Genomic DNA, 20,827 nt, shown 5'->3' on the forward strand with positions numbered 1-20,827 from the left:
TTACAAAACAATTTGTTTTTTTTTTTCTGTTTGGTTCCCTTTGTAATTAGTACCTTAATTTACTCTGACAAGATGAATATTTTTCCAAAAAGAAAGTAAAAAGAGAAAAAGAGTCCATGACGGATATTCAAAAAATAATTAAAACAAAAAGGAAGGGAAAGAAGAAAGAAAAAGGCCTTTGTTTTTTTAAAGAGAAGAGAAGATCTCTGAGAAGAAACTCCTCTGACGTTTTTTCTCCACCCAAATCTCTCTCAACTCTCAAGCTCCTCTCTTTTTCTTCCTTCTGCAACAACAACAACTGTTACTGATCTCTCTCTCTCTCTCCCAAGTTTTTATTTTATTTTGATCGGAGATCGAGATCAGCTAGACATGGCTCCTGCCATGAAGATCGTCTTCGGTCTCTTGACATTTGTCACTGTCGGAATGGTCATCGGTACTTTCTCTCTATTTATAGTCCTCTACATTTGATTTTTAATTTTGGTCTTCAAAGTTTATATCTTTTTTTTTGTTTTCTCTCGGCCAAATTGACTCTGTGAGAAATTGAAACGGCTCTTTCGTAAACTCATGGAGATTGTGTTTCTCTTTTGTTCCTGGAATCTGCAGGTTCCTTGTTACAATTGGCCTTTATTAATAGATTGGAAGATTCGTACGGTAACTCCTCTTTCTTTCTTATTTTCTTCATTTATACTTGTAGATGTGTCTTTGGTGATAGAATTGCAAATATAGGTATCTGAGCTCTTGAGCAAGGGATTGAGAGGACATTGCACTACAATGTCAACGAATTCGTAGGACTAGATCAGGGATTTTGATTGTAGTTTATGCTTACTACAATGAAGAGATGATCCCCTTTTGGATTTTCTATTGCTTGTTTTGTTGTTGTGGTGTCCTTTTGATTTCTAAATTCTTTCTCCTTCTTATTCAGGAACTGGATTTCCGTCTCTAAGAGGACTTCGAGGACAGAACACCCGCTATCTACGAGGTTGGTGTGATCATTTCTATCCAAAACTATGCTTGCATTTAGGTTGTTAACATAATAGTCTCTTTCTAACTATTTGAATCTCGGCTTTATGACAAGACTCTTCTTATAGAGCTTGATTTGTGGACATGTTATGATACCGAATCGATTAATGGCAAGACTTGTTTATTTTCAGATGTCTCCCGGTGGGCAAATGACAAAGATGCAGAATTGTTACGGATTGGCAATGTAAGTATATCGTATCCATTTTGCAGTTGTTTTTTTTTCTTAGGGCCTATGGTTGCCTAAAAATTTCATTTATATACCTCTACAGTTGAAGAATTGGTACATGGAGGAGAAAAATTAAATTGTTTGTAGTACGGACACATTTCTTAAATATACTATCTCTTTGTGAAACTATGAAAATTACACACACATGTATCGTTTTTTGTTTTACTTCTGTAAATCTAGGTCCGTTTTGTGTGCTTCCAGCTAATGTTTATTTTCTTTAGTGCAGGTCAAGCCTGAAGTAGTCAGTTGGTCCCCTCGAATTATTGTGCTTCATGACTTTCTCAGTCCGGAGGTATATACACCCCCCACTAATAAATTCTAGTTCATTGAGTTAGCTGATTGTAGAATAGTCTGTTCTTGCTGATGTTAGGCCTTTAAGTAGAGAAAAAACTTGTTCATATCATCTTTATTCTAGCAAGGATAAGCTAAGATTTGATAGAAAAGCAAAATCTTAGGCTCAGTTCTAAGTATTATCATAAGAATTAGCAAAAGAGCTTTTGGCTGTTTTTTGTCTTCCCATTAAAATAGTTTTCTTGTTTCTCCTGATATGTATATTTGCAGGAATGTGAATACCTAAAAGCAATCGCCCGGCCTCGCCTTCAAGTTTCCACTGTTGTTGATGTAAAAACCGGAAAGGTATTGGACAATACCTTCCTTTTAGTTCTGTAGAAGAAGTAAAATTTCTATTACATCCACTCTCTGCCTTCGATTGTTCAGTTGTTTCAATCAAACATTGGACACAAATAGAAACGCTCTAGGTTTGCCTGCAAAGTCTAATTCATTCTCTTCCATAGTAGACATATTCTAGTTATGCTTTCAAAGTCTTAACCATACTCTTCCATTTTCTTATCACTTTCTTCTTGCTTAGGGAGTTAAAAGTGACGTGAGGACAAGCTCCGGAATGTTTCTAACTCATGTAGAAAGAAGTTATCCAATAATACAGGTAAGTCACTCTCTCATATCTTTTAAAGGCGTGCCATTTTGATCAACTTTACAATTTTGTAAATTATATTCCTTTTCGTTTGCTATTATTAGGCAATTGAAAAGCGAATTGCAGTCTTTTCTCAAGTACCAGCGGAAAATGGAGAACTTATTCAAGTTCTAAGGTGCGTGCACAACCGCAACCTTACTATTTTTTAAATCTAAAGTAAACGAAGCTTTTTTCTTGTTTTGATGAATCAAAATCTGCTGCAGTGCAGATATGAGCCGCAGCAGTTTTACAAACCACATCACGATTACTTTGCTGACACTGTAAGTCTTTGGTTCTGTTTTCATATATATATATCATTAGTAGATTGGTAAAGAAAGCTTTTGCTCTGATTAAAAAAAAAACTAAAAAGAGGCTACAGTATTTAACTTTTGGTTTGGTCAATAATGTTTAGTTGGATCTGTACTTCATCTTCTCCTTCTTCATCATCTTAGAACATTTAGTTTGGAAGTACGTTTATTGTGGGTGTTCATCATATTTCCTCGTTTCTTTTCTTATGGTTGCTACACAGTTCAATCTAAAGCGTGGTGGTCAGCGCGTAGCAACTATGCTTATGTATCTAACTGATGACGTCGAAGGAGGAGAAACTTATTTCCCTTTGGTATAACACTTTCTCTCTGTTCATGCAAATTTCAGAAAACAAAATAAACCAATGGTGTAATATCTCTCTCTCTCTACTTGAAATGCAGGCTGGTGATGGTGATTGCACCTGTGGTGGCAAAATCATGAAAGGCATCTCTGTTAAACCCACCAAAGGAGACGCAGTTCTCTTCTGGAGCATGGTTTGTTTCTTCAATCTCTCTCTCTATGTCTCTACACAAACATGAATCAATTGGACTGCTTTGAGTTCAATTACTTCTTGTGTTATTCAGGGACTCGACGGACAGTCAGATCCTAGGAGCATACATGGAGGATGTGAAGTTCTGTCTGGAGAAAAGTGGTCTGCTACTAAATGGATGAGGCAAAAAGCTACTTCTTGAAGAACTACTTAAAACTTTTTAAAACAAAAAGAAACCACAGGGACTTATATTGAAAAATGTCATAGTATCTCAGAGTTTTGATTTACTCTCTTTTTGACCCTTCAATTTTAGAATTTATCATTTACATACGTAAATCAATATGAATGTGTTTTACATTTTAACCTCTCCAACAAATTCTAAATTACTGTTAGCATATAACTGACACAGAAAACAATTACTGTTACAAAAGAATTAACTATCATTTCACCGAAATAACGAAGGAGAGTGGCATTTTGGTAAATAAGAACAAAGTCTCTATTTATAATCGCATTTTGGTTGACTTGCTTCAATCTTGACCACAGCAAAGAGAAACAAACAATGGCGGCTTCTCTGCAATCAGCAAACCCTACATTGTCACGAACCCTAGCTTCTCCGAACAAACCTTCCTCCTTCGCCACCTTCCGATCTCCATTTCTCAGATTCAATTCAACATCCGTCGCTTCCAATTTCAAACCCCTAGTTTCTCGAGAAGCATCCTCATCGTTCGTCACTCGCTCCGCCGCCGAGCCACAAGAAAGAAAAACCTTCCATGGACTGTGCTATGTCGTCGGCGACAACATCGACACTGACCAAATCATTCCCGCGGAGTTTCTCACTCTCGTCCCTTCGAATCCAGAGGAATACGAGAAACTCGGTTCTTACGCTTTAGTTGGTCTTCCAGCTTCTTACAAGGAACGATTCGTTCAGCCAGGTGAGATGAAGACGAAGTACTCAATCATCATTGGCGGTGAAAACTTTGGATGTGGATCGTCACGTGAACATGCTCCGGTTTGTTTAGGAGCAGCGGGAGCTAAAGCAGTGGTGGCTCAGTCTTATGCTAGAATCTTTTTCAGGAACTCTGTTGCTACTGGTGAGGTTTATCCTTTGGATTCTGAAGTTAGGGTTTGTGATGAGTGTACAACTGGTGATGTTGCGACTGTTGAGTTGAGGGAAGGAGATAGTATTTTGATCAATCATACGACTGGGAAAGAGTACAAGCTTAAGCCGATTGGTGATGCTGGACCAGTGATTGATGCTGGTGGTATATTTGCTTATGCTAGGAAAGCTGGAATGATTCCATCTGCTGCTGCTTGATTTTGACTTCAGGTATGATTCTGTAACTTGATGATGATGATGATGAGGATTGGTAATAGGTTAGGATTGAGATCGAATTTGTGGAATAGTCTAGGAAGCTTGACATTGAATTGAACGATGCAAAACATAGTTTTCAATGGTTCTAGTTAGAGAAAGAGAACACAGTAGTTGGGATTCTAGTTTTGTGTTGTTTAAAATGTGTTGGTTTAGTTTTTGTGTGAGATTGATAATGACTTGTTATTCTTTCTCTTCGCTTAAGACTTACTTTATCTTTCCATTGGTTCAATTTCTAGATTGTACATCTCTTGATTGTAGTTGTTGGGAGGGTAAAAGTTATGATGTTGGCTGATCTTTTCCATGCTCATATCCATTAAGACTTGAGTGTCCGATAGTAGAACAATACTTCACTCTTATTTTGTCTCTAAGACTCCTTTTTTTTTTTCCTTTTTTTGTTCTATTTGTTTTGCAGGTGTCAATGGAAGTGCATGAGAGTCACTTCAAGGATCTTGATCCAATAATAAGAATATGTAATGTTTCCAAAAGCTTATGAACCTAATCTATGTTTTATGAATATATATGACTATCGGCTTTAGTCTTCAGTATCAGTTTCTTGTTTACATTTGGATGTATCAGCTGCTAAAAAAATGCATAGTTTCCCATCCCATTTGAAACGACGTTTTCTCTCATGTCTTCCACTAATATAATCTTCTGGTCATGAGAACAGAACAGGAGCTCTGTTTTTCTCACACAATGATCGAACACACTTTTGTCATATAGTATAGAGAAATATTAACACTTCTTTTTAGGCATCCGTATCTAGAGTCTTTGTTTCACTGTGACCTACCTAAGTATATCAAAACGCACGTTTGGAATTCTGAATGGCACTTTCGTAAATAGGAGGGTACAAACATTTCTCCTTTTAAATTGTTTTCATCGTGAACTCTCTCACTCACTCAACAAAGTAAAGAAACAATGGCGTATTCTCTTCCTACATTTCCCCAAGCCTTACCTTGCTCGTCAACCAAAACTTCTTCCTCCTTGGCTACCTTCCGATCTCCTTTCTTAAGATTCAATGGTTCCACTTCCTTAATCCCCTCCTCTATCTCCATCACTTCACGTGGCACATCCTCCCCGACCATCATCCCACGTGCTGCCGCCTCAGAATCCGACTCTAACGAAGCCCTAGCCAACACAACCTTCCACGGCCTCTGCTATGTCTTGAAAGACAACATAGACACCGACCAGATCATCCCAGCAGGAGCCGCTTGCACCTTCCCATCGAACCAGCAAGAGCGTGATGAGATCGCCGCTCACGCTCTCTCTGGTCTACCAGACTTCCACAAAACACGGTTCATTGAGCCAGGAGAGAACAGATCAAAGTACTCAATCATAATCGGCGGCGAAAACTTTGGTTGCGGATCGTCACGTGAACATGCTCCGGTCTGTCTTGGAGCAGCTGGAGCTAAAGCCATAGTTGCTGAGTCTTACGCAAGAATCTTTTTCCGTAACTCGGTTGCTACAGGAGAGGTGTTTCCGCTCGAGTCAGAGGTTAGAGTCTGTGAGGAGTGTAAGACAGGAGATACGGTGACGATCGAGCTGAGTGATAGTGGTGGTTTATTGACTAATCACACGACCGGTAAAAACTATAAGCTGAAGTCGATCGGTGATGCTGGACCGGTTATTGATGCTGGTGGTATTTTTGCTTATGCGAGGATGATGGGAATGATTCCATCATTAGCTTAATCCTCTTCCATAACCATGATGGTGTTCTTGTATGCATAACTATTTGATGAATATTTGTGTTTTAGAGTTTTCTATTTTCTTAACTTTTTTATGTTTGTTTGATTTGGTATTGTTGTTGTTACCTAAAGAATAAGAAATCAAAAGCAAAATAGACCGACATGTTCCAAGATATGTGAATATGGTGAGTGTTTACTAAATTATGCGAATATTGTTGTTGCAACCTTATTTTCTTCCAAGTTGGGCATCAATTTCCCTTTTTGGGCTTAGTCTTCTTTTGTTTGTAAATTTAGTTTGTTTTAGTTTATTGTTGGCCCATTTCTGTAGGGTTTGGCCCGTTAAGTAAGTACCATGTAAACCCAGAAAATTTACAACGAAAACCCTTTAGCAAAAAAGTAATAATTCCGTTGGTAACTTTTCTCATTGTAGTACATGGCATATTTTACTTACTCTACTAACCAATTTGGTTTGGTTATTGAAAATTTGGCGGTTTAAACAAACCGATATAAAATAACCGTTAAGCGGTAAAAGAAAGGACATCGCTAAACCTAAATTTGCGACTCCTACTTTATAACGCCGCTCTTCTTCTCCATTGTTTGTATACTCTGAAAAACATGGCAACTACAGAGCTAAAACCCTCCGCCGTTAAAAACCCTAAAAGAAATCGAAGACCATCACATGGTCCGAAGAAAGATTTGAAGAAGAAGAAGACTAAGATTACTAAGAAGACTAAGAAGTCGAAAGCTCCCACCTTTGATAAGACCATTGAGAAGAGTAGAAGTAACGACCAGAAAACCGACAACGACGAAGACGAGCAACTGTATTCGGAACCGGTATCGGCCTCTGAGCAGCTCAACTACTTTTTGAATCATCTTGACTCCGCCATTGGTATCAAGGTTTCTTCTTTAGAGCTTGAACCCATTAAAGGTTCGTCCTTTGTTTTATTCTAGCTTGGTATTTATGTACTTCTGTTTAAGTATATCTTATTGGGTTTAGATATAAAAAAATACGAGCTTTGATTGTTCATTCGACTTATCAATGCACAGATTTCCCAAGTTCTGATGAAGTTAAGATTTGTCTGGTTTAATTGCAGATACGTGTATAGTTGAGTTATCTCAAGGGTTGGATCAAGATGTAAGCAACTTGGGAGAACATATAAAGCTTTCTTGTGGGTCTTCATGGAGAGAGACTCTTTGTGAAGGAGAGTCACTTGAAAGGAAAGTTGAACCGGGAAACCCATCTGTTCTTGTTATTAGTTCCTCTGCTCTGAGATCTTTGGAACTTCTAAGGTACATTGTAAATATGTGTACTTGTATCTTTGTTATTGATTGATATAATGCTTGATTGAATAGAAAGTTGCTTAGACTGAGTCCTGTCTTATGTATGTAGGGGTTTGCATTCATTGACTAAGCAATGTCCAGCAGTGAAGTTGTTCTCAAAGCATTTGAAGGTTGAGGAACAGGTAGTGTTTTATTCTTATAATGATTTGTCTATAGAGAACTGAACTTAATTCTAAGCACATAGAAAAGAGAGAACAAATTGAAACTGGCATTTTGAGTTATTTCGTTATTGAATCTTGTTTTGGTTCTCTTGTGTGGAATGCATTGTTCTTGCTTCTCTGGAACTTGGGATATGATGACAAAAATACGATATCTCTAAGGCTAATTGCTGTGCGGATGAAATGTATTTGCACGTCAGTCTGATCCCATTATGTATATAACATTAGGAGTTGGTGCATGCTCATGTAGTTCGTTTCTTTCATTTTTAGTTAATGTTAAGGATTTGGGAAGTGATGATAAGATATATCAATATATCATAGGCACATGCAATGCTGAACGATATATATTTGCACGTCAGTCTGATCCCTTTATATATATATAACATTAAGAGTTGGTGCATACTCATGTAGTTCATTTCTTTCTTTTTTAGTTCATGTTAAGGATTTGGGAAGTGATGATAAGATATATCAATATGTCATAGGCACTTGCAATGCTGAACAATATATATTTGCACGTCAGTCTGATCCCTTTATATATCCATCATTAAGCATTTATGCATATACTCATGTTATTCTTCCCTCTCTCTGTCTGTCTTTCATGTTAAGAGTCTGGGAAATGATGATAAGTATATCGATATTTCAGAGGCGTATGCAATGCTGAACGAACTATTTGCACGTCAGTCTGATTCCAGCTCTTGTTTTTGTTTCTTAATTTGCATATAAGAAGACTATAGAATTAGATTCTTCTGCTTTGGTCTAAATATGAAACTCTCATTTAAAAAAGAAATGGTTTCCGAAAATCTTTATATAAATTTCTCAAGCTCATTGTTATATGACTCGAATTATTAACTCTAGTTCATTGTGTTGCAGGTATCTCTGTTGAAGAAACGGGTTAATATTGGGAGTGGCACACCAAACAGGTTAGTAAATCTCATCACATCCTTTCATTGTTTCCCTTTACTTGTATCTCCATATCCTTCTTGCTCTAGATCCTGACTGTCCTCTTGCTCTTCTATGCAGGATCAAAAAGCTAGTCGACATAGAAGCTTTAGGGCTTTCGCGTTTAGATATGATTGTGATCGACATGCACCCAGATGTCAAGGGATTTTCCTTATTCACATTGCCTCAAGTCAGGTTTGGTTTCTCAACTCTTGAACAAGCTGCCCCATTATCATCAACGAGTGGAATTTTTTCTGATTTTTGTTCTGTTATATTTGCAGAGATGAGTTTTGGGATTTGTATAAAAACTGCTTCCACCAGAGAGTCCTAGAAGGAAGACTTCGTATCTGCATGTATGGTCCAAAGCCTTCTCCAAACCTAAAGAAGAAGAACAAGAAATAACTGTTTATTAATTGTATCAAATTCTTAAAATTAAAAAACAAATCTAATACTAATCTCTTTTTTCATCTCCAAGATTTTACAAAGAATTCTAACATAACCCAGGATATGAGATTTCTTTGTTCGAGCTGATTATCCCATATCTTTGTAATGTTTCACATAAAAAAATAATTGGACGTCGAAGACCACAAATCATCATAACACTATTTGCTGAGCTGAAATGAAGTCATAACACTACTTACTTTAGATTCAGGGTTAGTGCTCAATGAAATGGAACTTACCAGCTTTTTCATTAAACAGGTTATAGAAAGAAAGTAGACAAAAGATGCAAGATGAAGTTGCTGGAAATGCCTTTGATGCAGTCCGGAACTATTGTTTTCATTTCCCTTGTATAGTTGTGTATGCAATGTTTTATTGTCTGTTTCATCTTTCTTTTCACTTGTGACTGTAATTAAAAAGTTGAGTGAAGGAAGCCCAAAAAGAGCATGCACAAAGTAGAAAGGTAAGGTTTTAGATTGAGTGTTAGTACCACTCTAGTTTTACTTTCTTTAGTGAAACTCATTTACCAAATATTCACAATGATATTTTTCATATAGAACTTGAGATTCACTGAAAAAAATCATTCAAAGTCAAATCAATAGTATAAAAGTATATTATCTATATGTCCATGAATGCAGAAAAAGTGTGTTTGTCCAATAGATGGTGGGGAAGAAGATCCCATAAATGCAGAAAATAGTGGAAACACCACCCAAATAGCTTCTAGATGTTTGACTTTAGAACTTTCCATTAAACAAGAGACATTCAAAGTAATGTCTTTTTAGTTTTGTGAAAGATGATGATCCCATTATAACATACTTTTAAGATAACGTAGATTTCTCATTGTTTTGCTTTTTAGTGTACAGTACATAGCTCTGTTTCATTAGAGATGTTTGTGAAGACCCCTATGATATTTTTAGTGGGATAAGTGGACCGAGTGAAATGCTCACTCCATTCAACATAAATGGTTAATTAGCAAAATTTTGATGAATACTTCATTCCACCATACTTTATTCCACTAGCTAGACATCTATTTGCATCCCATCTGTTTTCATCTCATGAAGTGTTACACCATTCATTTCGACCAAAAAAAAGTGGTACACCATTCTCCATATCTATGCGTTCTGCTTCAGTCATTTCTAATTACATATCATTGGCAAGAGTTTTAACAGTAGTATGATTCTCTTTTAAGTTTATAGTATGATTGCAAATAATGATATAAGATTCGCGAGACAAATTCAGATAAACATACTTAACTTAGATAATGACAGAAACTTCTCAAGACTTTAAAAGAAATTAAAACTTACGAACCTCATAAATTGATCTAGAATGTAGTACTGTAAACATAGTATAGAAACGTCTAAATCTCTTAATCAATCACTTAACTAATAACGGTTCCAAATTATATTGATTACAATTTAAAATTAGATTAACTTTATCCTTTTTTCATATTATTAGGTAGCCTACTGGCAAACAAGAAACGAGGAAGTGTGTAATAATTCGATGTTCTTATATTTAAATTAAATAATCTTAAAATAGTTAGAGGGTCCATCTTATATATAAAAAACATTATAGGTTTGTTGCCAAAGGAGAAAAACAAAACTCAAATTAATGTTTATGTCAATTTGAAGCACACGTATTGCTTAGGTATATTATGTGTCACATTTTTTTTGGATTAGCTCGATAGGATAGTGATTGGTGGCTTCAAACTGCAGTGGCGAGGAGAGAAGTCGTTCATGCCGGCTCTAAAGAGTTCTGTGAAAAGCCAATCTAAGCCAACACATATCATTTCCCAGTCAATACTCAATAGACAGTGAATAAGATAATTGCTGCAAGCATATATTAAATGATTTTGAGTATTTGAATATAGTACATTTCTAGAACATGTATGTAATGTTACAAAAATGATAATCAGAAAATATGTAAAAAAAAAGACTAAAAAAGCAATTCGATTCTTACTTTTTGTTTCTGATAAAATACAGTAATTCTGATGATGGCCAAATCATTCCTCTCTGATTTTTATCGAAAGTGACAACTTTATTCGCAAATATTCTTATGACGTAAGCATGATTCATTTATTTGTTGCTAAATGCGAACGCATACCTTCCAATTTAATTCATCGGAGATACAGATATGTTTCTGTAACCCAATTTTGATGACGTCAAGGTTACATATGTGTCTATGTATGCAAAAGTGACACGTGTCAGATCCCTATGTCACACGTTGGCTAGTAGAAAGTGTCTAGAGATAATCTCTCTTATTCGTTCACTTTTGAACTGGTCTTCGATGTTAATCCATATTTTAAAACTTTTAAACTTGGGGATGATCAGAAGATTCAATTCATATTGGCCAATAAATTAATTTATTTTAAAAGTTACGACATTGTCTTATTTATTAGCTTAAAGTCTAGTTTACTTTTCACTCTCTTATAGCTCAGAAACTTTTCACTTTATCGTGAACTATTGAATCCAAATTTGCATATTGATCAATCAAAGAAAGTAACCGAGTTATTCAGTCTAGTCTATAACCGAATCAACAACAATGAAAACTGAACTGAAAATAAACTTATATAATCTTGGTTTAGAATTTTGCTTGTCATACAAAAATCATAACAACTACAAGTTTTTACGTGAAACCATATTTAAACCTTCTTAAACCAAAACATAAACCATAGTTTCAGTATCAATATAGTTTGGTTATAAAATTATTCTCGTTTTTCTGTCATTTGACTGATTAAATTAGTTGCAAGACATATCAGAAACATATAGAACAAATGTTAGATCAGAGTGACGTGAGCATGACACAATGCATCCCGTGTTGATTCCAAACAATGCGGCGGTGTAAGCTTTTTGAAGCCCATCATGGCCCACAACCAATTCAAAGACAGTCTTGATCCTCTCTCTTCTATAAATAGACACACAGAATCACAACACCAAAACACATCCAAAATTCGTTTATTACCGAGAAAAGCAACAAAAAAAAAAAAGAGAGAAGAGAAGACGACTTTAAAGTATATGAGAGCTGCAATAAACAGAGCAAATTCACTTGGAGGTTTGTTTTCATTTAGGTTTATCAGAAACATCAAATCAATGTCTTCTTCTACTTCCCAAGATTTCGTATCAAGACCTGTTATCAAGAAAGTCTTCGCTAAGCTTCAGAAAGAAGGCGATGGAGCCGTCGTTAGACGTGGCATTTCCAGGTTCCTTGATTAGTCTCTCTCTTTTTTTTTTCTCTTAGGAAAATTAAATGATTTTTACAAGTCTAAGAAATTTTCTGGGTTTTTTTTCCTATGAATTCAGGAGTGAGCAGAAGTTGTTAGATCCTTTCTTGATGCTAGATGAATTCTCCGGTAAATTCTTATTTATTTAGCTATCCATTTAAAAAAATAACCATTTTTATTTATTAATTATCCATTTAAAGAACAGATATTTATTGATGATTTTCTAATTTATGTTTTTTTCTTTGGAGCAGTTTCGCCTCCAGCTGGCTTCCCTGATCATCCTCACAGAGGTCAATATCACCATTACATACATAAATGAAATAAAAACCATTTTCAATTATCTAATGTCTCTCTAACATTTTGTGGAAATTATGATGAACAGGGTTTGAAACTGTTACATACGTACTAGAGGTAATTAAAATACATTTTTTTAATTATGAATCTTCTAAAAATTTTTATAAAATTATCTTATTCGAATTTTTAAATATGTGGTTTAGGGAGGAATCACTCACCAAGACTTCAAAGGTCACAAGGGTACAATATATGCTGGTGATGTTCAGGTAAGAACAGAAAAAAAAAAAACTGTTTAATTACTGCATAACCCAAAGAGCTTTAAAAAACCTAAAAAGTTACTGGACATTTTTACAGTGGATGACTGCAGGAAGAGGAATCATTCATTCTGAAATGCCTGAAGAAGAAGTCAACAAAGGTTTACAACTTTGGATCAATCTTTCCTCCAACGAGAAAATGTAACTAAACCCACTTGCAAATTCGACATTTTGGACTCTTTTTAAACCGGAAGTTGACTCTTCATTTTCATTTCGACAGGATAGAACCAAACTACCAAGAACTGTCGCATTCAGACATACCAAAAGCAGAACAAAACGGTGTTGAAGTCAAAGTCATTGCAGGAGAATCAATGGGAATTCAATCACCTGTTTACACAAGAACACCTACTATGTTCCTCGATTTCACTCTCCAACCAGGAGCTCAAATCCACCAGAATGTTCCAGAATCTTGGAACGCATTTGCTTACATTCTAGAGAGCGGTGAAGGCGGCGGCGTTTTCAGTTCCTCGAACTCTTCGCCTATTCCAGCACACAGTGTTGTGGTGTTCGGACCAGGGAATGATGGTGTTAGCGTGTGGAACAAGTCATCTTCAAAGCAATTGAGGTTTGTGTTGATTGCTGGAGAACCGATTGGTGAACCGGTGGTTCAATACGGTCCGTTCGTGATGAATACTCAAGCTGAGATTGATATGACCATTGAAGATTATCACTATGGTAAGAATGGCTTCGAAATGGCCAAGTATTGGAGGTCACAATGAGAAAGAACTAATAATCACCACTACTTTATTATTTCCGGTTCTTTTCTTTCTATTTTTAATTCTGTGTTCTAATTGGATAAATAAAATGAAAATAAAAATGTTTTTTTTTTTGGTATCTTTTGCTAAATTTGTGGGTGGGAACCCATTAAATCCGAGGCTGACTATTTTTCAAGTTCCAAACATTGTCATCATTATTAAGGAAGTCTTCCACTATTTTAGTTTAAATTACAAATTGTTCATACTATAATATTAACATATGAAGAAAGCATAAGACACTTTATACGATTCTTAGAATATCTCAATGTGATTATGTGAATAAGACAGACAAAACAATTGTTAAATAATAAATACCAAACGCGTATTAACATAATGAAGTGACATTAACATGATTGTTACTTTAAACATCTTATATTAAATTTGATAGCGTAGTGAGGTTTATGCATTTTAAACGTATTTGTTACTATTAATAAGTATAATTATGTTATCATTTACAGACCATTTTATAACTAAGATTAAAACGTATTCGAGGCAGATTGGAATTTATCTCAAATAACTATGTGAACTCTTTTATCTATAGGTTATACAATTAAATAACATCAATTACAATTTCTGTTATTTTGGTTCGACATTATGATTTAACTATAGTGGCCGCAATGAATATACTGACAACATTGCTTCAACTGCCACATCTATTCGAAATTAATAACCAAAACTGAAAATTGAAATAAATATTCTTATCGTTTTGTTTAGATAAATTTGCGGGCCATCGAATTAAAGAGCAGTTGGAAAATATCAAAATTGATTTAACAATCATAAGTTTACAAAAGTTACAAATGAGAACATAACTTATACACTAACCAAACTTTTTCTGTATGCGTAACAAAGAAACTCAAAACATCTTTCTCTCTTCTTCTTTTACTTTAACTGAGAACTATAAGAATATATCTCTGCCTTTCTATAAGTTTACCAGGAACACAATTCAACCCGAAACCAATCCTCAGGACAAAGAGAAACCGTTACAAAGATGTTACCTCGAACAGCAAGAGAATGTCTTTGTCCCTTCGTTCTCGTTCTTAACCAAGCTAACACGATTCACAGTCAGCTCCTCTTTGTAAGAATCAGAGTTCAATTGCTTTCGACTAATGTTGCTATAGATCTCCCGAATAACCATCTCGAAAGCCGTCTTTACATTGGTCGAGTCCAACGCAGAGGTCTCCATGAAAAACAAACCTTCAGACTCAGCAAGACTCTTGCCTTCCTCAACACTCACCGCTCTTATGCTCTCGAGATCACATTTGTTCCCAATAAGCATTTTTGCTACTGTTGTATCAGAATGAGCTGCACCAAAGATTCATCATTACTGTCAAACTAACTCTAAACTCAACCTATCACAATTTCAAGCTCAATAGAGTAAAGATGCAAACATGAATCAACTAATCATTGCATATCTTCATCATTCAGTTTCATGATAATCATAAACCTAAAGAAGTAGATAAATTTGACTTGACTTTGAATCAAAGTCTTAAGAAGTCATCATAAATCTTCAGATCTAAAAATTCTAACCAGCAGCATCACTATCGCTATGATTCAATCCTAATCCAAATCCAATCTCTACTCTATTCAAAATCAAAACTCAGATTTACAGATCTCACTTCAAATTGAATAAATTCACTCAAAAATCGGAGATCGAAACACATACTGTTGAGCTCATCGAGCCAGCGACCGACGTTTTCGAAAGTGGAGCTACGAGTGATATCGTAGACGACGAGGGCTCCAACGGCGCCACGGTAATAAGCAGATGTAACGGCGCGGAAGCGTTCCTGACCGGCGGTATCCCAAATCTGAGCTTTGACCTCTTTGCCGTCGATGAGCATGCTCTGAGTCTGAAACTCGACGCCGATAGTGGCTTTGGAATTGGGATTGAACTCGTTACGGGCGTAGCGAGTGAGGAGATTGGATTTGCCGACGGCGGAATCACCGATGATAACAATCTTGAAGAGGTACTCTTCGCCTCTCTCGTCGTCGTCTGACATTTCTCCTTCTTCTTCTTCTCTGTAACGCCTTTGTTGGAGAAAGAGAGCTTTGTTTGGATTTTATTAGGTTGTTTGTGAGCGCAATTAATGAGTATTATTTTGCGCATGAAATTAATTCCATCATAATTAACCAAAATTCATATTATGATTTATTTCTATTTTAATTTATTAATTATGTATTTTTTTATAAGAATCTTTTCTAAATTGATGAAATAAACTTCTTCAAAGAGTACACATTTTTTTTGTGTGTGTGTGTAATTTACAACTTCTAAAATAATTGGTAACCAAGTGGATTTTCCATATGAGTTTTCAAAAGAAAAAATAAATTGGTCTGAGTACATTTATTTCCTTGAAATAATGAATTTGGTTCAATTAAGGTTTTATTTTATATACATTTGTTGAAAACAACTATGATCCTCCTGATGTTTTTCTGAGATTTTTATTCACAGATCAAAATTCAAAACGTAGGATTATATTCACACACACAAACGCGCATCTCTTTCAATCTCAAATAATGGGTTTTGCTCTAAGCTAAAATTAACCAACTTTGAGGAAAACAGGAAAAAAAAAATCGATTGATCGAATTTTAAGTTATAATAAAGGTCAAGACTTTCAGAGAGTAACAAAACCAGCCTTCATTAATCCATCATCACTTTCTTTAGACCTCCAAAATAACTCCTTTTTGCTATGTTTCTTTCTGTCTTAGAATTTGGTTCGTAAGTGATCTCCTTTTCTTCTATACTTTATTGCATCATACTTGGAACAATATCATTCATCATCGCTTCTTGCATGCCCCACAAGTACATCTCTCCATTCCCTTTTCCAGTGACTGCACATATATAAGAGATAATTTTAAAAAATCATATTAATTTCTCCATATGCATACTTAGCTTGAATAAGACATTGAGACCTAGACATGTGAATAAACGGGACATCAGAATCTAACCGATCAAACATGACGTAGACCAAGTGTATGATAAATATATAGTATATAATGTATAACCATCTATTATGCATGATTCTTAACTTAGATTCTTAGAAGAGTCTACTGTTAACGACTTAACGTATTCTATTACGAAAGTTTTTAACAAAATTTAAGATGCATGTATGATCAGTTTTATTTCAACTGGGTGAAAATGATATAAATGAACATAACGAAAACATTTTCATGAGACCAACGCAAAAACCCTTTTGTTAAGAGATCATGAGAATGTAATATTTTAATTTCACGTGCATGACATTTTGATATGTCATGAAATTTTCTGGAAGAAAAAAAACACGTCCGAGTAAATGGTTGATCCATGGTTATGATCATATTGGACAATAACTAACCATTATATTAATATAACTATTTTCTAAAATACTAAAATTTGGCTTTAAGGTAACATTTTCCCAACATAGAAGGAATATGATCACCCTTTGCTTCAATTTGAGAAAATGTCACTTTTGCATATATAGATTCATTTTGTATCTAAGGACGCACCTCTACTTGGTGCTGAAGACCTTTGATATGCTCAACAGCCAAATCCAACATATCTGCGTAGCTCGTTTGCTGCCAAATTTTTCAAACTTATTATAGATATGTAAAACCACACCAACATTACATTAAAAACAGAAATAATATCACTTACCTTGTCCATATTAGGCACAAGTTCTTGTAGCTTCTTCAGCTTCCCGCTTATCCTCGTTCTTCTCTCCTATATACCACAAACACGCAAACCAAATCATATATAAAACCTAATTTTTACTCTTGTTTTCTTTGGTTTCAAATGAATTCACCTTTTAAGTTTGTATCTAGACTTATGCAATAGTAATCACCATAATAATAGAATAAACTAACCCTTTCAGCAATGCTGCGTGGGTGAGTCGCGAAGCCGCGCTTGGCTCTAGCCCTACAAGGCACCGAGTCCTCTGGGATGTTCATCAAGTTCTCCATTGTCGCCATTTCCAGAGTTGTTTGCGGCATGCTATACTAAAAGTCAAAACCATATATATTGAGATGAAAATCAATGTATAACCACTCAATGAATATCATAACCAAACCAACATCAGTGAGAATGTTTACACAAAAATCATTTGGTAGCAAAGGGCTTGTGAAAAATATACATAAATTAATCATAACCCTTCTCTAAGCTATTTATATCTATTACACAACCACTCAACTCTGGCTTCTACACACAGAAATTTGGCTATTTGCACTTTATTGGCATTTATTTCAACTTGGAATTCTGTTGTGGATATGGAATTTAAATTGGGCTTGTAGAATTCATATTGTATATGACGCGCACTATATAATAACACTTGTTAGCATACAACTTGTGGACCATACATATAATTAAACACACAAATCATTTAATTGCCAAGGACTTGTGAAAAGTTATAAACCTTCTCCAAGCAGTTTATACACATGAACCTGTGACATAGACATTGCTGTTGGCAATATTTCAACATGGAATTCTATTGCTAACTTTATGGAAGTTAATTAAACTGATATAAAATTTCATACGATATGATAATATACTTTCTTAGTATCAAGTTGTCAACCTATTATAGATCAATCATAAACCTTCTCCAAGCCTATAGAAACTAATAATACACAAAACAACTAACATTGGGGATATTCACTCTTTTCTCCCTTTACCTAGAAGAATCCGAGATTTATTAACTTTGTTGTATAAAAAAATAATCTAAAAGTATTGATACACATACATAAATAACCTCAAATTAAAGTTATAGAAAATACCTGAGTTTCTAAGGTGAAAAAGTCGGAGTTCTTGGACCGTTTTCCGGGTTGATCAATGGTGAAACTGATATGAGAAGACGAGTTGTCCCAATTGTTAGTACGATTATTTCCAAAACTCATACTACTTGATGCGACACCGTTTCTAGCCGCTGCAGCCGCTTCAACCTCCGAGATTCGCGGTAGAGAATTATGTTCTTGATGGCTACTACTCCCACTAGAGAATCTCAGCTCCGACTTCAACCTCGACGGCCCTTGCTCTCCTCCTCCGCCGTAGCCTCCGTTTGGCCGTCCTAGAGAAAAACCTGTTCCTTCTTCCATCAACAAATTTAGATTGAAAGAGAAAGAAAGAATGTAATGTAGGTTTATAACTTGTTATCTCAGTATTTTAATAACCAGTTTGATTTTAAAAATCTTTAGTACAAAATAAGAAGAGAATGGGTCGTCTTCGAAACTCGAGGACCCCTTCCTTTGTCTCTAGTCTCTCTACTTATATATATTTTAATTATCGCCAATTTGGTAGAGAATAAGGATTCCTGAAAAAGAATCTTAGAAATATTCACCATTCGAATTCCAATTACTATCATATACTATACAAAGTAGTATGTATATAATAATGCAAGAGGGGGTAAAATTTCTTGGGGCTCGCACATGGATTACAGGGAATGTGAACCGGACATATGCAATGAACCGAAGATCAAATTGCACAAAAATAATATAAATTATTACTTGCAACTAACACTATAGTAATAAAGCTTATTATATATAATGACAAGTAGGCGTATCCAAAAATCAAAATAGTGACCATGATCAAGCCATGTCAGCAGGGGTAGGCCATCATGGCTGCTTTGTCAGAAGAAAAAGAGCAAGTGGGATGGATATATTATTTCCAAGTGGACTATACTTTTATTTCTTTTTGTAACGATTCGTTTTTTAACATATACTTTTGGCAAGTGTGTGTTTTATATTGCATTATTAAAATAAACAACTTGCCACTATTGGAAATACGTATTTGATTATTCATGCATGTATATATACGTGTGTACACATGTATACATATGACTAAGATCAACCATGGTTAATCTCTTCAGACATAAGCTGAAAGAGAAAGGTGTGTATAAGATCTAGAGATAGATTAAGTATTGACTAAAGCAAATAGATATATTTTGAGAACTACATGTGTATTAGGTTTTCAATTACGTGGTTGATACTTATTGGTCTTTAATTAAAACAAAACAAAAGTCGTATGGAGGGAAACCAAACAAATTCCAACCTATAGACAAATTACTTAAGTCATCGAAACAAAACCAAGACTACATGGTTTAGATTACAGTAAGTCAAAACTTACGTGCTACACCAATTTACTTGCCGACTTTATCGATGTAAAATAACATATTCATTTTTTAAAATGTTTTCGAATACTAATATGGAATTTTAATTTTGTTTTTTTTTCTATACCAAATTTGTCTAACTTATAGGAAACATATATTTATTAAATGTTGTAACAAATTTTTTAATGTGCAAAAAAAGTTGAACACTTAAAAAAAAAATTCTTGATATGTGTATAATTGTATAATATGTAAATTATGTCGACTAGATTCAGCACTAATTAAATCCAATTAATTAGGAGGAGAACTCTTTGGTGGGGTGAAAAAAAAGTTGGAAAAATAAAGAAACGAAAAAGTTACCGTTGGGATCAGTGGGAAGATGTTGGTCGTAGAATCCAGCCGGAGAGCTTCTGTGTCGGAACAAAGAAGACGAAGAAGAAGCGTTGGAATCGAATCCGATGGAAGATGGCTCGCCCGGTAAATAATGGCCGACGAGGTTGGGATTCTGCTGATGCTGCTGCTGCCGCTGCGGTGGCGGATGATGGTGGGTTTGAGGGCCAAGAGAGGAGAAATCACGGGTAGCTCCAGCGGCTGAGTCATATTGATTGGTGTCGGCATCGCCGCCGCCGTCATGAGCGGTGGACTTAGAGGAATTAGGAGGGTACATGAAACCGGAAAAGAAAAACCCTACAAAAGCTAATCTGATGCTTAGGAAAAAATCTTGAGGAGAGGGTTTGAGAGAAAGAGACTTTGAGTAGTTATTAATTAATACTATATGATAATGCAAGAGGGTTACTAATTATAGTTAGGACTGTTAAATTAAATTAATTAAACTAAGGGTGACAAATTAGAGCGATGGCTTGTCCTTGTGCCTTGTGGGTGCTTGACCAAGAGAGAGTCTCCTACTCACGGTCCCGTCAACGCACGTGCACCTCACGTGGTTGACAGATGGTGGCTTGACGTTATTTGCGAATTTTTCTTATAACTTAGCATCATTTTTCTTATAAGATATTTCGTTTTATTAGGTTAATCTTAATTCTATCAAAAATTCAATTTTAAATGGAGTTATTATTATGTATGACGGTATCGATATAATGATTCCGGGCATATTCATTGATAAACTTTACAGCCTAAAATGCCAATTTTATATTCTCATAAGAGAGAAGCAAATATCAAAATGATGATGGACTGTACAAATGTTAGTGAATACATTTACAGAGAATCGAAGCCTTCATTATTT

General features: G+C 35.2%; 7 protein-coding genes, 2 long non-coding RNA genes and 4 other non-coding genes across 18 annotated transcripts; 10 read left to right on the forward strand and 3 right to left on the reverse strand.

Moving 5' to 3' along the window:
* The first annotated feature begins 62 nt into the window (after positions 1 to 62).
* On the forward strand, positions 63 to 3,441 carry AT-P4H-1 (P4H). 2 transcript variants are annotated; one of them, NM_129869.5, is made up of 12 exons: positions 63 to 433; positions 604 to 651; positions 923 to 979; positions 1,152 to 1,204; positions 1,473 to 1,538; positions 1,808 to 1,882; positions 2,115 to 2,189; positions 2,282 to 2,352; positions 2,446 to 2,497; positions 2,746 to 2,835; positions 2,924 to 3,016; positions 3,107 to 3,395. In NM_129869.5, exons 1-12 carry the CDS (start codon positions 370 to 372, stop codon positions 3,212 to 3,214), a joined length of 852 nt encoding a protein of 283 aa, NP_181836.1. In that variant the 5' UTR covers positions 63 to 369; the 3' UTR covers positions 3,215 to 3,395. The 2 variants fall into 2 exon arrangements, with proteins under 2 accessions (NP_181836.1, NP_001324186.1); NM_001337014.1 differs by having other exon boundaries at positions 156 to 433; positions 2,441 to 2,497; positions 3,107 to 3,441.
* A 99-nt stretch (positions 3,442 to 3,540) lies between these two features.
* AT2G43090 (Aconitase/3-isopropylmalate dehydratase protein) lies at positions 3,541 to 5,111 on the forward strand. 2 transcript variants are annotated; one of them, NM_001202808.1, is made up of 3 exons: positions 3,542 to 3,944; positions 4,032 to 4,339; positions 4,797 to 5,044. In NM_001202808.1, the coding sequence occupies exons 1-2, from the start codon at positions 3,572 to 3,574 to the stop codon at positions 4,325 to 4,327; spliced, it is 669 nt and encodes a 222-aa protein (NP_001189737.1). In that variant the 5' UTR covers positions 3,542 to 3,571; the 3' UTR covers positions 4,328 to 4,339; positions 4,797 to 5,044. The 2 variants fall into 2 exon arrangements, with proteins under 2 accessions (NP_181837.1, NP_001189737.1); NM_129870.3 differs by having other exon boundaries at positions 3,541 to 4,339; positions 4,797 to 5,111.
* A 150-nt stretch (positions 5,112 to 5,261) lies between these two features.
* IPMI2 (isopropylmalate isomerase 2) lies at positions 5,262 to 6,459 on the forward strand. The gene has a single exon (NM_129871.3). The coding sequence runs from the start codon at positions 5,300 to 5,302 to the stop codon at positions 6,068 to 6,070; it is 771 nt and encodes a 256-aa protein (NP_181838.1). The 5' UTR covers positions 5,262 to 5,299; the 3' UTR covers positions 6,071 to 6,459.
* A 174-nt stretch (positions 6,460 to 6,633) lies between these two features.
* On the forward strand, positions 6,634 to 9,157 carry AT2G43110 (U3 containing 90S pre-ribosomal complex subunit). 2 transcript variants are annotated; one of them, NM_180053.2, is made up of 6 exons: positions 6,634 to 6,994; positions 7,161 to 7,356; positions 7,457 to 7,529; positions 8,436 to 8,485; positions 8,586 to 8,699; positions 8,786 to 9,157. In NM_180053.2, the coding sequence occupies exons 1-6, from the start codon at positions 6,682 to 6,684 to the stop codon at positions 8,904 to 8,906; spliced, it is 867 nt and encodes a 288-aa protein (NP_850384.1). In that variant the 5' UTR covers positions 6,634 to 6,681; the 3' UTR covers positions 8,907 to 9,157. The 2 variants fall into 2 exon arrangements, with proteins under 2 accessions (NP_850384.1, NP_001325066.1); NM_001337015.1 differs by having other exon boundaries at positions 6,636 to 6,994; positions 8,172 to 8,485; positions 8,786 to 9,082.
* Positions 7,696 to 7,772, forward strand: AT2G43137. Its single transcript, NR_140762.1, has one exon. It is a non-coding gene; the product is annotated as a snoRNA (small nucleolar RNA).
* On the forward strand, positions 7,853 to 7,931 carry AT2G43138. Its single transcript, NR_140763.1, has one exon. It is a non-coding gene; the product is annotated as a snoRNA (small nucleolar RNA).
* AT2G43139 lies at positions 8,014 to 8,092 on the forward strand. Its single transcript, NR_140764.1, has one exon. It is a non-coding gene; the product is annotated as a snoRNA (small nucleolar RNA).
* AT2G43141 lies at positions 8,178 to 8,252 on the forward strand. Its single transcript, NR_140765.1, has one exon. It is a non-coding gene; the product is annotated as a snoRNA (small nucleolar RNA).
* Positions 9,158 to 9,364: 207 nt separating the features above from the next.
* On the reverse strand, positions 9,365 to 9,654 carry AT2G09415. The gene has a single exon (NR_140532.1). It is a non-coding gene; the product is annotated as an other RNA (long non-coding RNA).
* A 2,141-nt stretch (positions 9,655 to 11,795) lies between these two features.
* On the forward strand, positions 11,796 to 13,753 carry AT2G43120 (RmlC-like cupins superfamily protein). 2 transcript variants are annotated; one of them, NM_001337016.1, is made up of 7 exons: positions 11,796 to 12,138; positions 12,239 to 12,288; positions 12,411 to 12,449; positions 12,542 to 12,570; positions 12,657 to 12,719; positions 12,808 to 12,908; positions 12,988 to 13,700. In NM_001337016.1, exons 1-7 carry the CDS (start codon positions 11,801 to 11,803, stop codon positions 13,484 to 13,486), a joined length of 1,119 nt encoding a protein of 372 aa, NP_001323927.1. In that variant the 5' UTR covers positions 11,796 to 11,800; the 3' UTR covers positions 13,487 to 13,700. The 2 variants fall into 2 exon arrangements, with proteins under 2 accessions (NP_001323927.1, NP_850385.1); NM_180054.2 differs by having other exon boundaries at positions 11,832 to 12,138; positions 12,988 to 13,753.
* Positions 13,754 to 14,221: 468 nt separating this feature from the next.
* ARA4 (P-loop containing nucleoside triphosphate hydrolases superfamily protein) lies at positions 14,222 to 15,642 on the reverse strand. Its single transcript, NM_129875.4, has 2 exons — positions 15,186 to 15,642; positions 14,222 to 14,824 (listed from the first exon to the last, which is right to left on the reverse strand). Exons 1-2 carry the CDS (start codon positions 15,517 to 15,519, stop codon positions 14,514 to 14,516), a joined length of 645 nt encoding a protein of 214 aa, NP_181842.1. The 5' UTR covers positions 15,520 to 15,642; the 3' UTR covers positions 14,222 to 14,513.
* Positions 15,643 to 15,868: 226 nt separating this feature from the next.
* Positions 15,869 to 20,363, reverse strand: AT2G43140 (basic helix-loop-helix (bHLH) DNA-binding superfamily protein). 2 transcript variants are annotated; one of them, NM_001202809.2, is made up of 6 exons: positions 19,948 to 20,363; positions 18,263 to 18,564; positions 17,360 to 17,491; positions 17,151 to 17,216; positions 17,003 to 17,071; positions 15,869 to 16,348 (listed from the first exon to the last, which is right to left on the reverse strand). In NM_001202809.2, exons 1-6 carry the CDS (start codon positions 20,252 to 20,254, stop codon positions 16,295 to 16,297), a joined length of 930 nt encoding a protein of 309 aa, NP_001189738.1. In that variant the 5' UTR covers positions 20,255 to 20,363; the 3' UTR covers positions 15,869 to 16,294. The 2 variants fall into 2 exon arrangements, with proteins under 2 accessions (NP_001189738.1, NP_001318410.1); NM_001337017.1 differs by having other exon boundaries at positions 18,263 to 20,363.
* Positions 16,078 to 16,467, forward strand: AT2G09420. Its single transcript, NR_140533.1, has one exon. It is a non-coding gene; the product is annotated as an other RNA (long non-coding RNA).
* Positions 20,364 to 20,827: the final 464 nt, after the last annotated feature.

Source organism: Arabidopsis thaliana, chromosome 2 (assembly GCF_000001735.4).
Source record: "Arabidopsis thaliana chromosome 2, partial sequence".
Taxonomy (NCBI): domain Eukaryota; kingdom Viridiplantae; phylum Streptophyta; class Magnoliopsida; order Brassicales; family Brassicaceae; genus Arabidopsis; species Arabidopsis thaliana.

What these genes read in the sequence shown, in the direction of transcription:
- IPMI2 (NM_129871.3), top strand. Translation starts at nt 5,300, where the DNA reads ATGGCGTATTCTCTTCCTACATTTCCCCAAGCCTTACCTTGCTCGTCA.
- ARA4 (NM_129875.4), bottom strand. Translation starts at nt 15,519, where the DNA reads ATGTCAGACGACGACGAGAGAGGCGAAGAGTACCTCTTCAAGATTGTT. An exon ending in CTGGCTCGATGAGCTCAACA is followed by an intron (nt 14,825 to 15,185) that starts GTATGTGTTTCG and finishes TCTTTGGTGCAG; the next exon opens with CTCATTCTGATACAACAGTA.
- AT-P4H-1 (NM_129869.5), top strand. Translation starts at nt 370, where the DNA reads ATGGCTCCTGCCATGAAGATCGTCTTCGGTCTCTTGACATTTGTCACT. An exon ending in GAACTTATTCAAGTTCTAAG is followed by an intron (nt 2,353 to 2,445) that starts GTGCGTGCACAA and finishes GCTGCAGTGCAG; the next exon opens with ATATGAGCCGCAGCAGTTTT. An exon ending in GAGAAACTTATTTCCCTTTG is followed by an intron (nt 2,836 to 2,923) that starts GTATAACACTTT and finishes CTTGAAATGCAG; the next exon opens with GCTGGTGATGGTGATTGCAC.
- AT2G43140 (NM_001202809.2), bottom strand. Translation starts at nt 20,254, where the DNA reads ATGTACCCTCCTAATTCCTCTAAGTCCACCGCTCATGACGGCGGCGGC. An exon ending in TCTTCCCACTGATCCCAACG is followed by an intron (nt 18,565 to 19,947) that starts GTAACTTTTTCG and finishes AAGAAGGAACAG; the next exon opens with GTTTTTCTCTAGGACGGCCA. An exon ending in CACGCAGCATTGCTGAAAGG is followed by an intron (nt 17,217 to 17,359) that starts GTTAGTTTATTC and finishes TGTGGTATATAG; the next exon opens with GAGAGAAGAACGAGGATAAG.
- AT2G43110 (NM_180053.2), top strand. Translation starts at nt 6,682, where the DNA reads ATGGCAACTACAGAGCTAAAACCCTCCGCCGTTAAAAACCCTAAAAGA. An exon ending in AGATCTTTGGAACTTCTAAG is followed by an intron (nt 7,357 to 7,456) that starts GTACATTGTAAA and finishes TTATGTATGTAG; the next exon opens with GGGTTTGCATTCATTGACTA. An exon ending in ATTTGAAGGTTGAGGAACAG is followed by an intron (nt 7,530 to 8,435) that starts GTAGTGTTTTAT and finishes ATTGTGTTGCAG; the next exon opens with GTATCTCTGTTGAAGAAACG.
- AT2G43090 (NM_129870.3), top strand. Translation starts at nt 3,572, where the DNA reads ATGGCGGCTTCTCTGCAATCAGCAAACCCTACATTGTCACGAACCCTA.
- AT2G43120 (NM_001337016.1), top strand. Translation starts at nt 11,801, where the DNA reads ATGGCCCACAACCAATTCAAAGACAGTCTTGATCCTCTCTCTTCTATA. An exon ending in CCCTGATCATCCTCACAGAG is followed by an intron (nt 12,450 to 12,541) that starts GTCAATATCACC and finishes TATGATGAACAG; the next exon opens with GGTTTGAAACTGTTACATAC. An exon ending in CTTTCCTCCAACGAGAAAAT is followed by an intron (nt 12,909 to 12,987) that starts GTAACTAAACCC and finishes TCATTTCGACAG; the next exon opens with GATAGAACCAAACTACCAAG.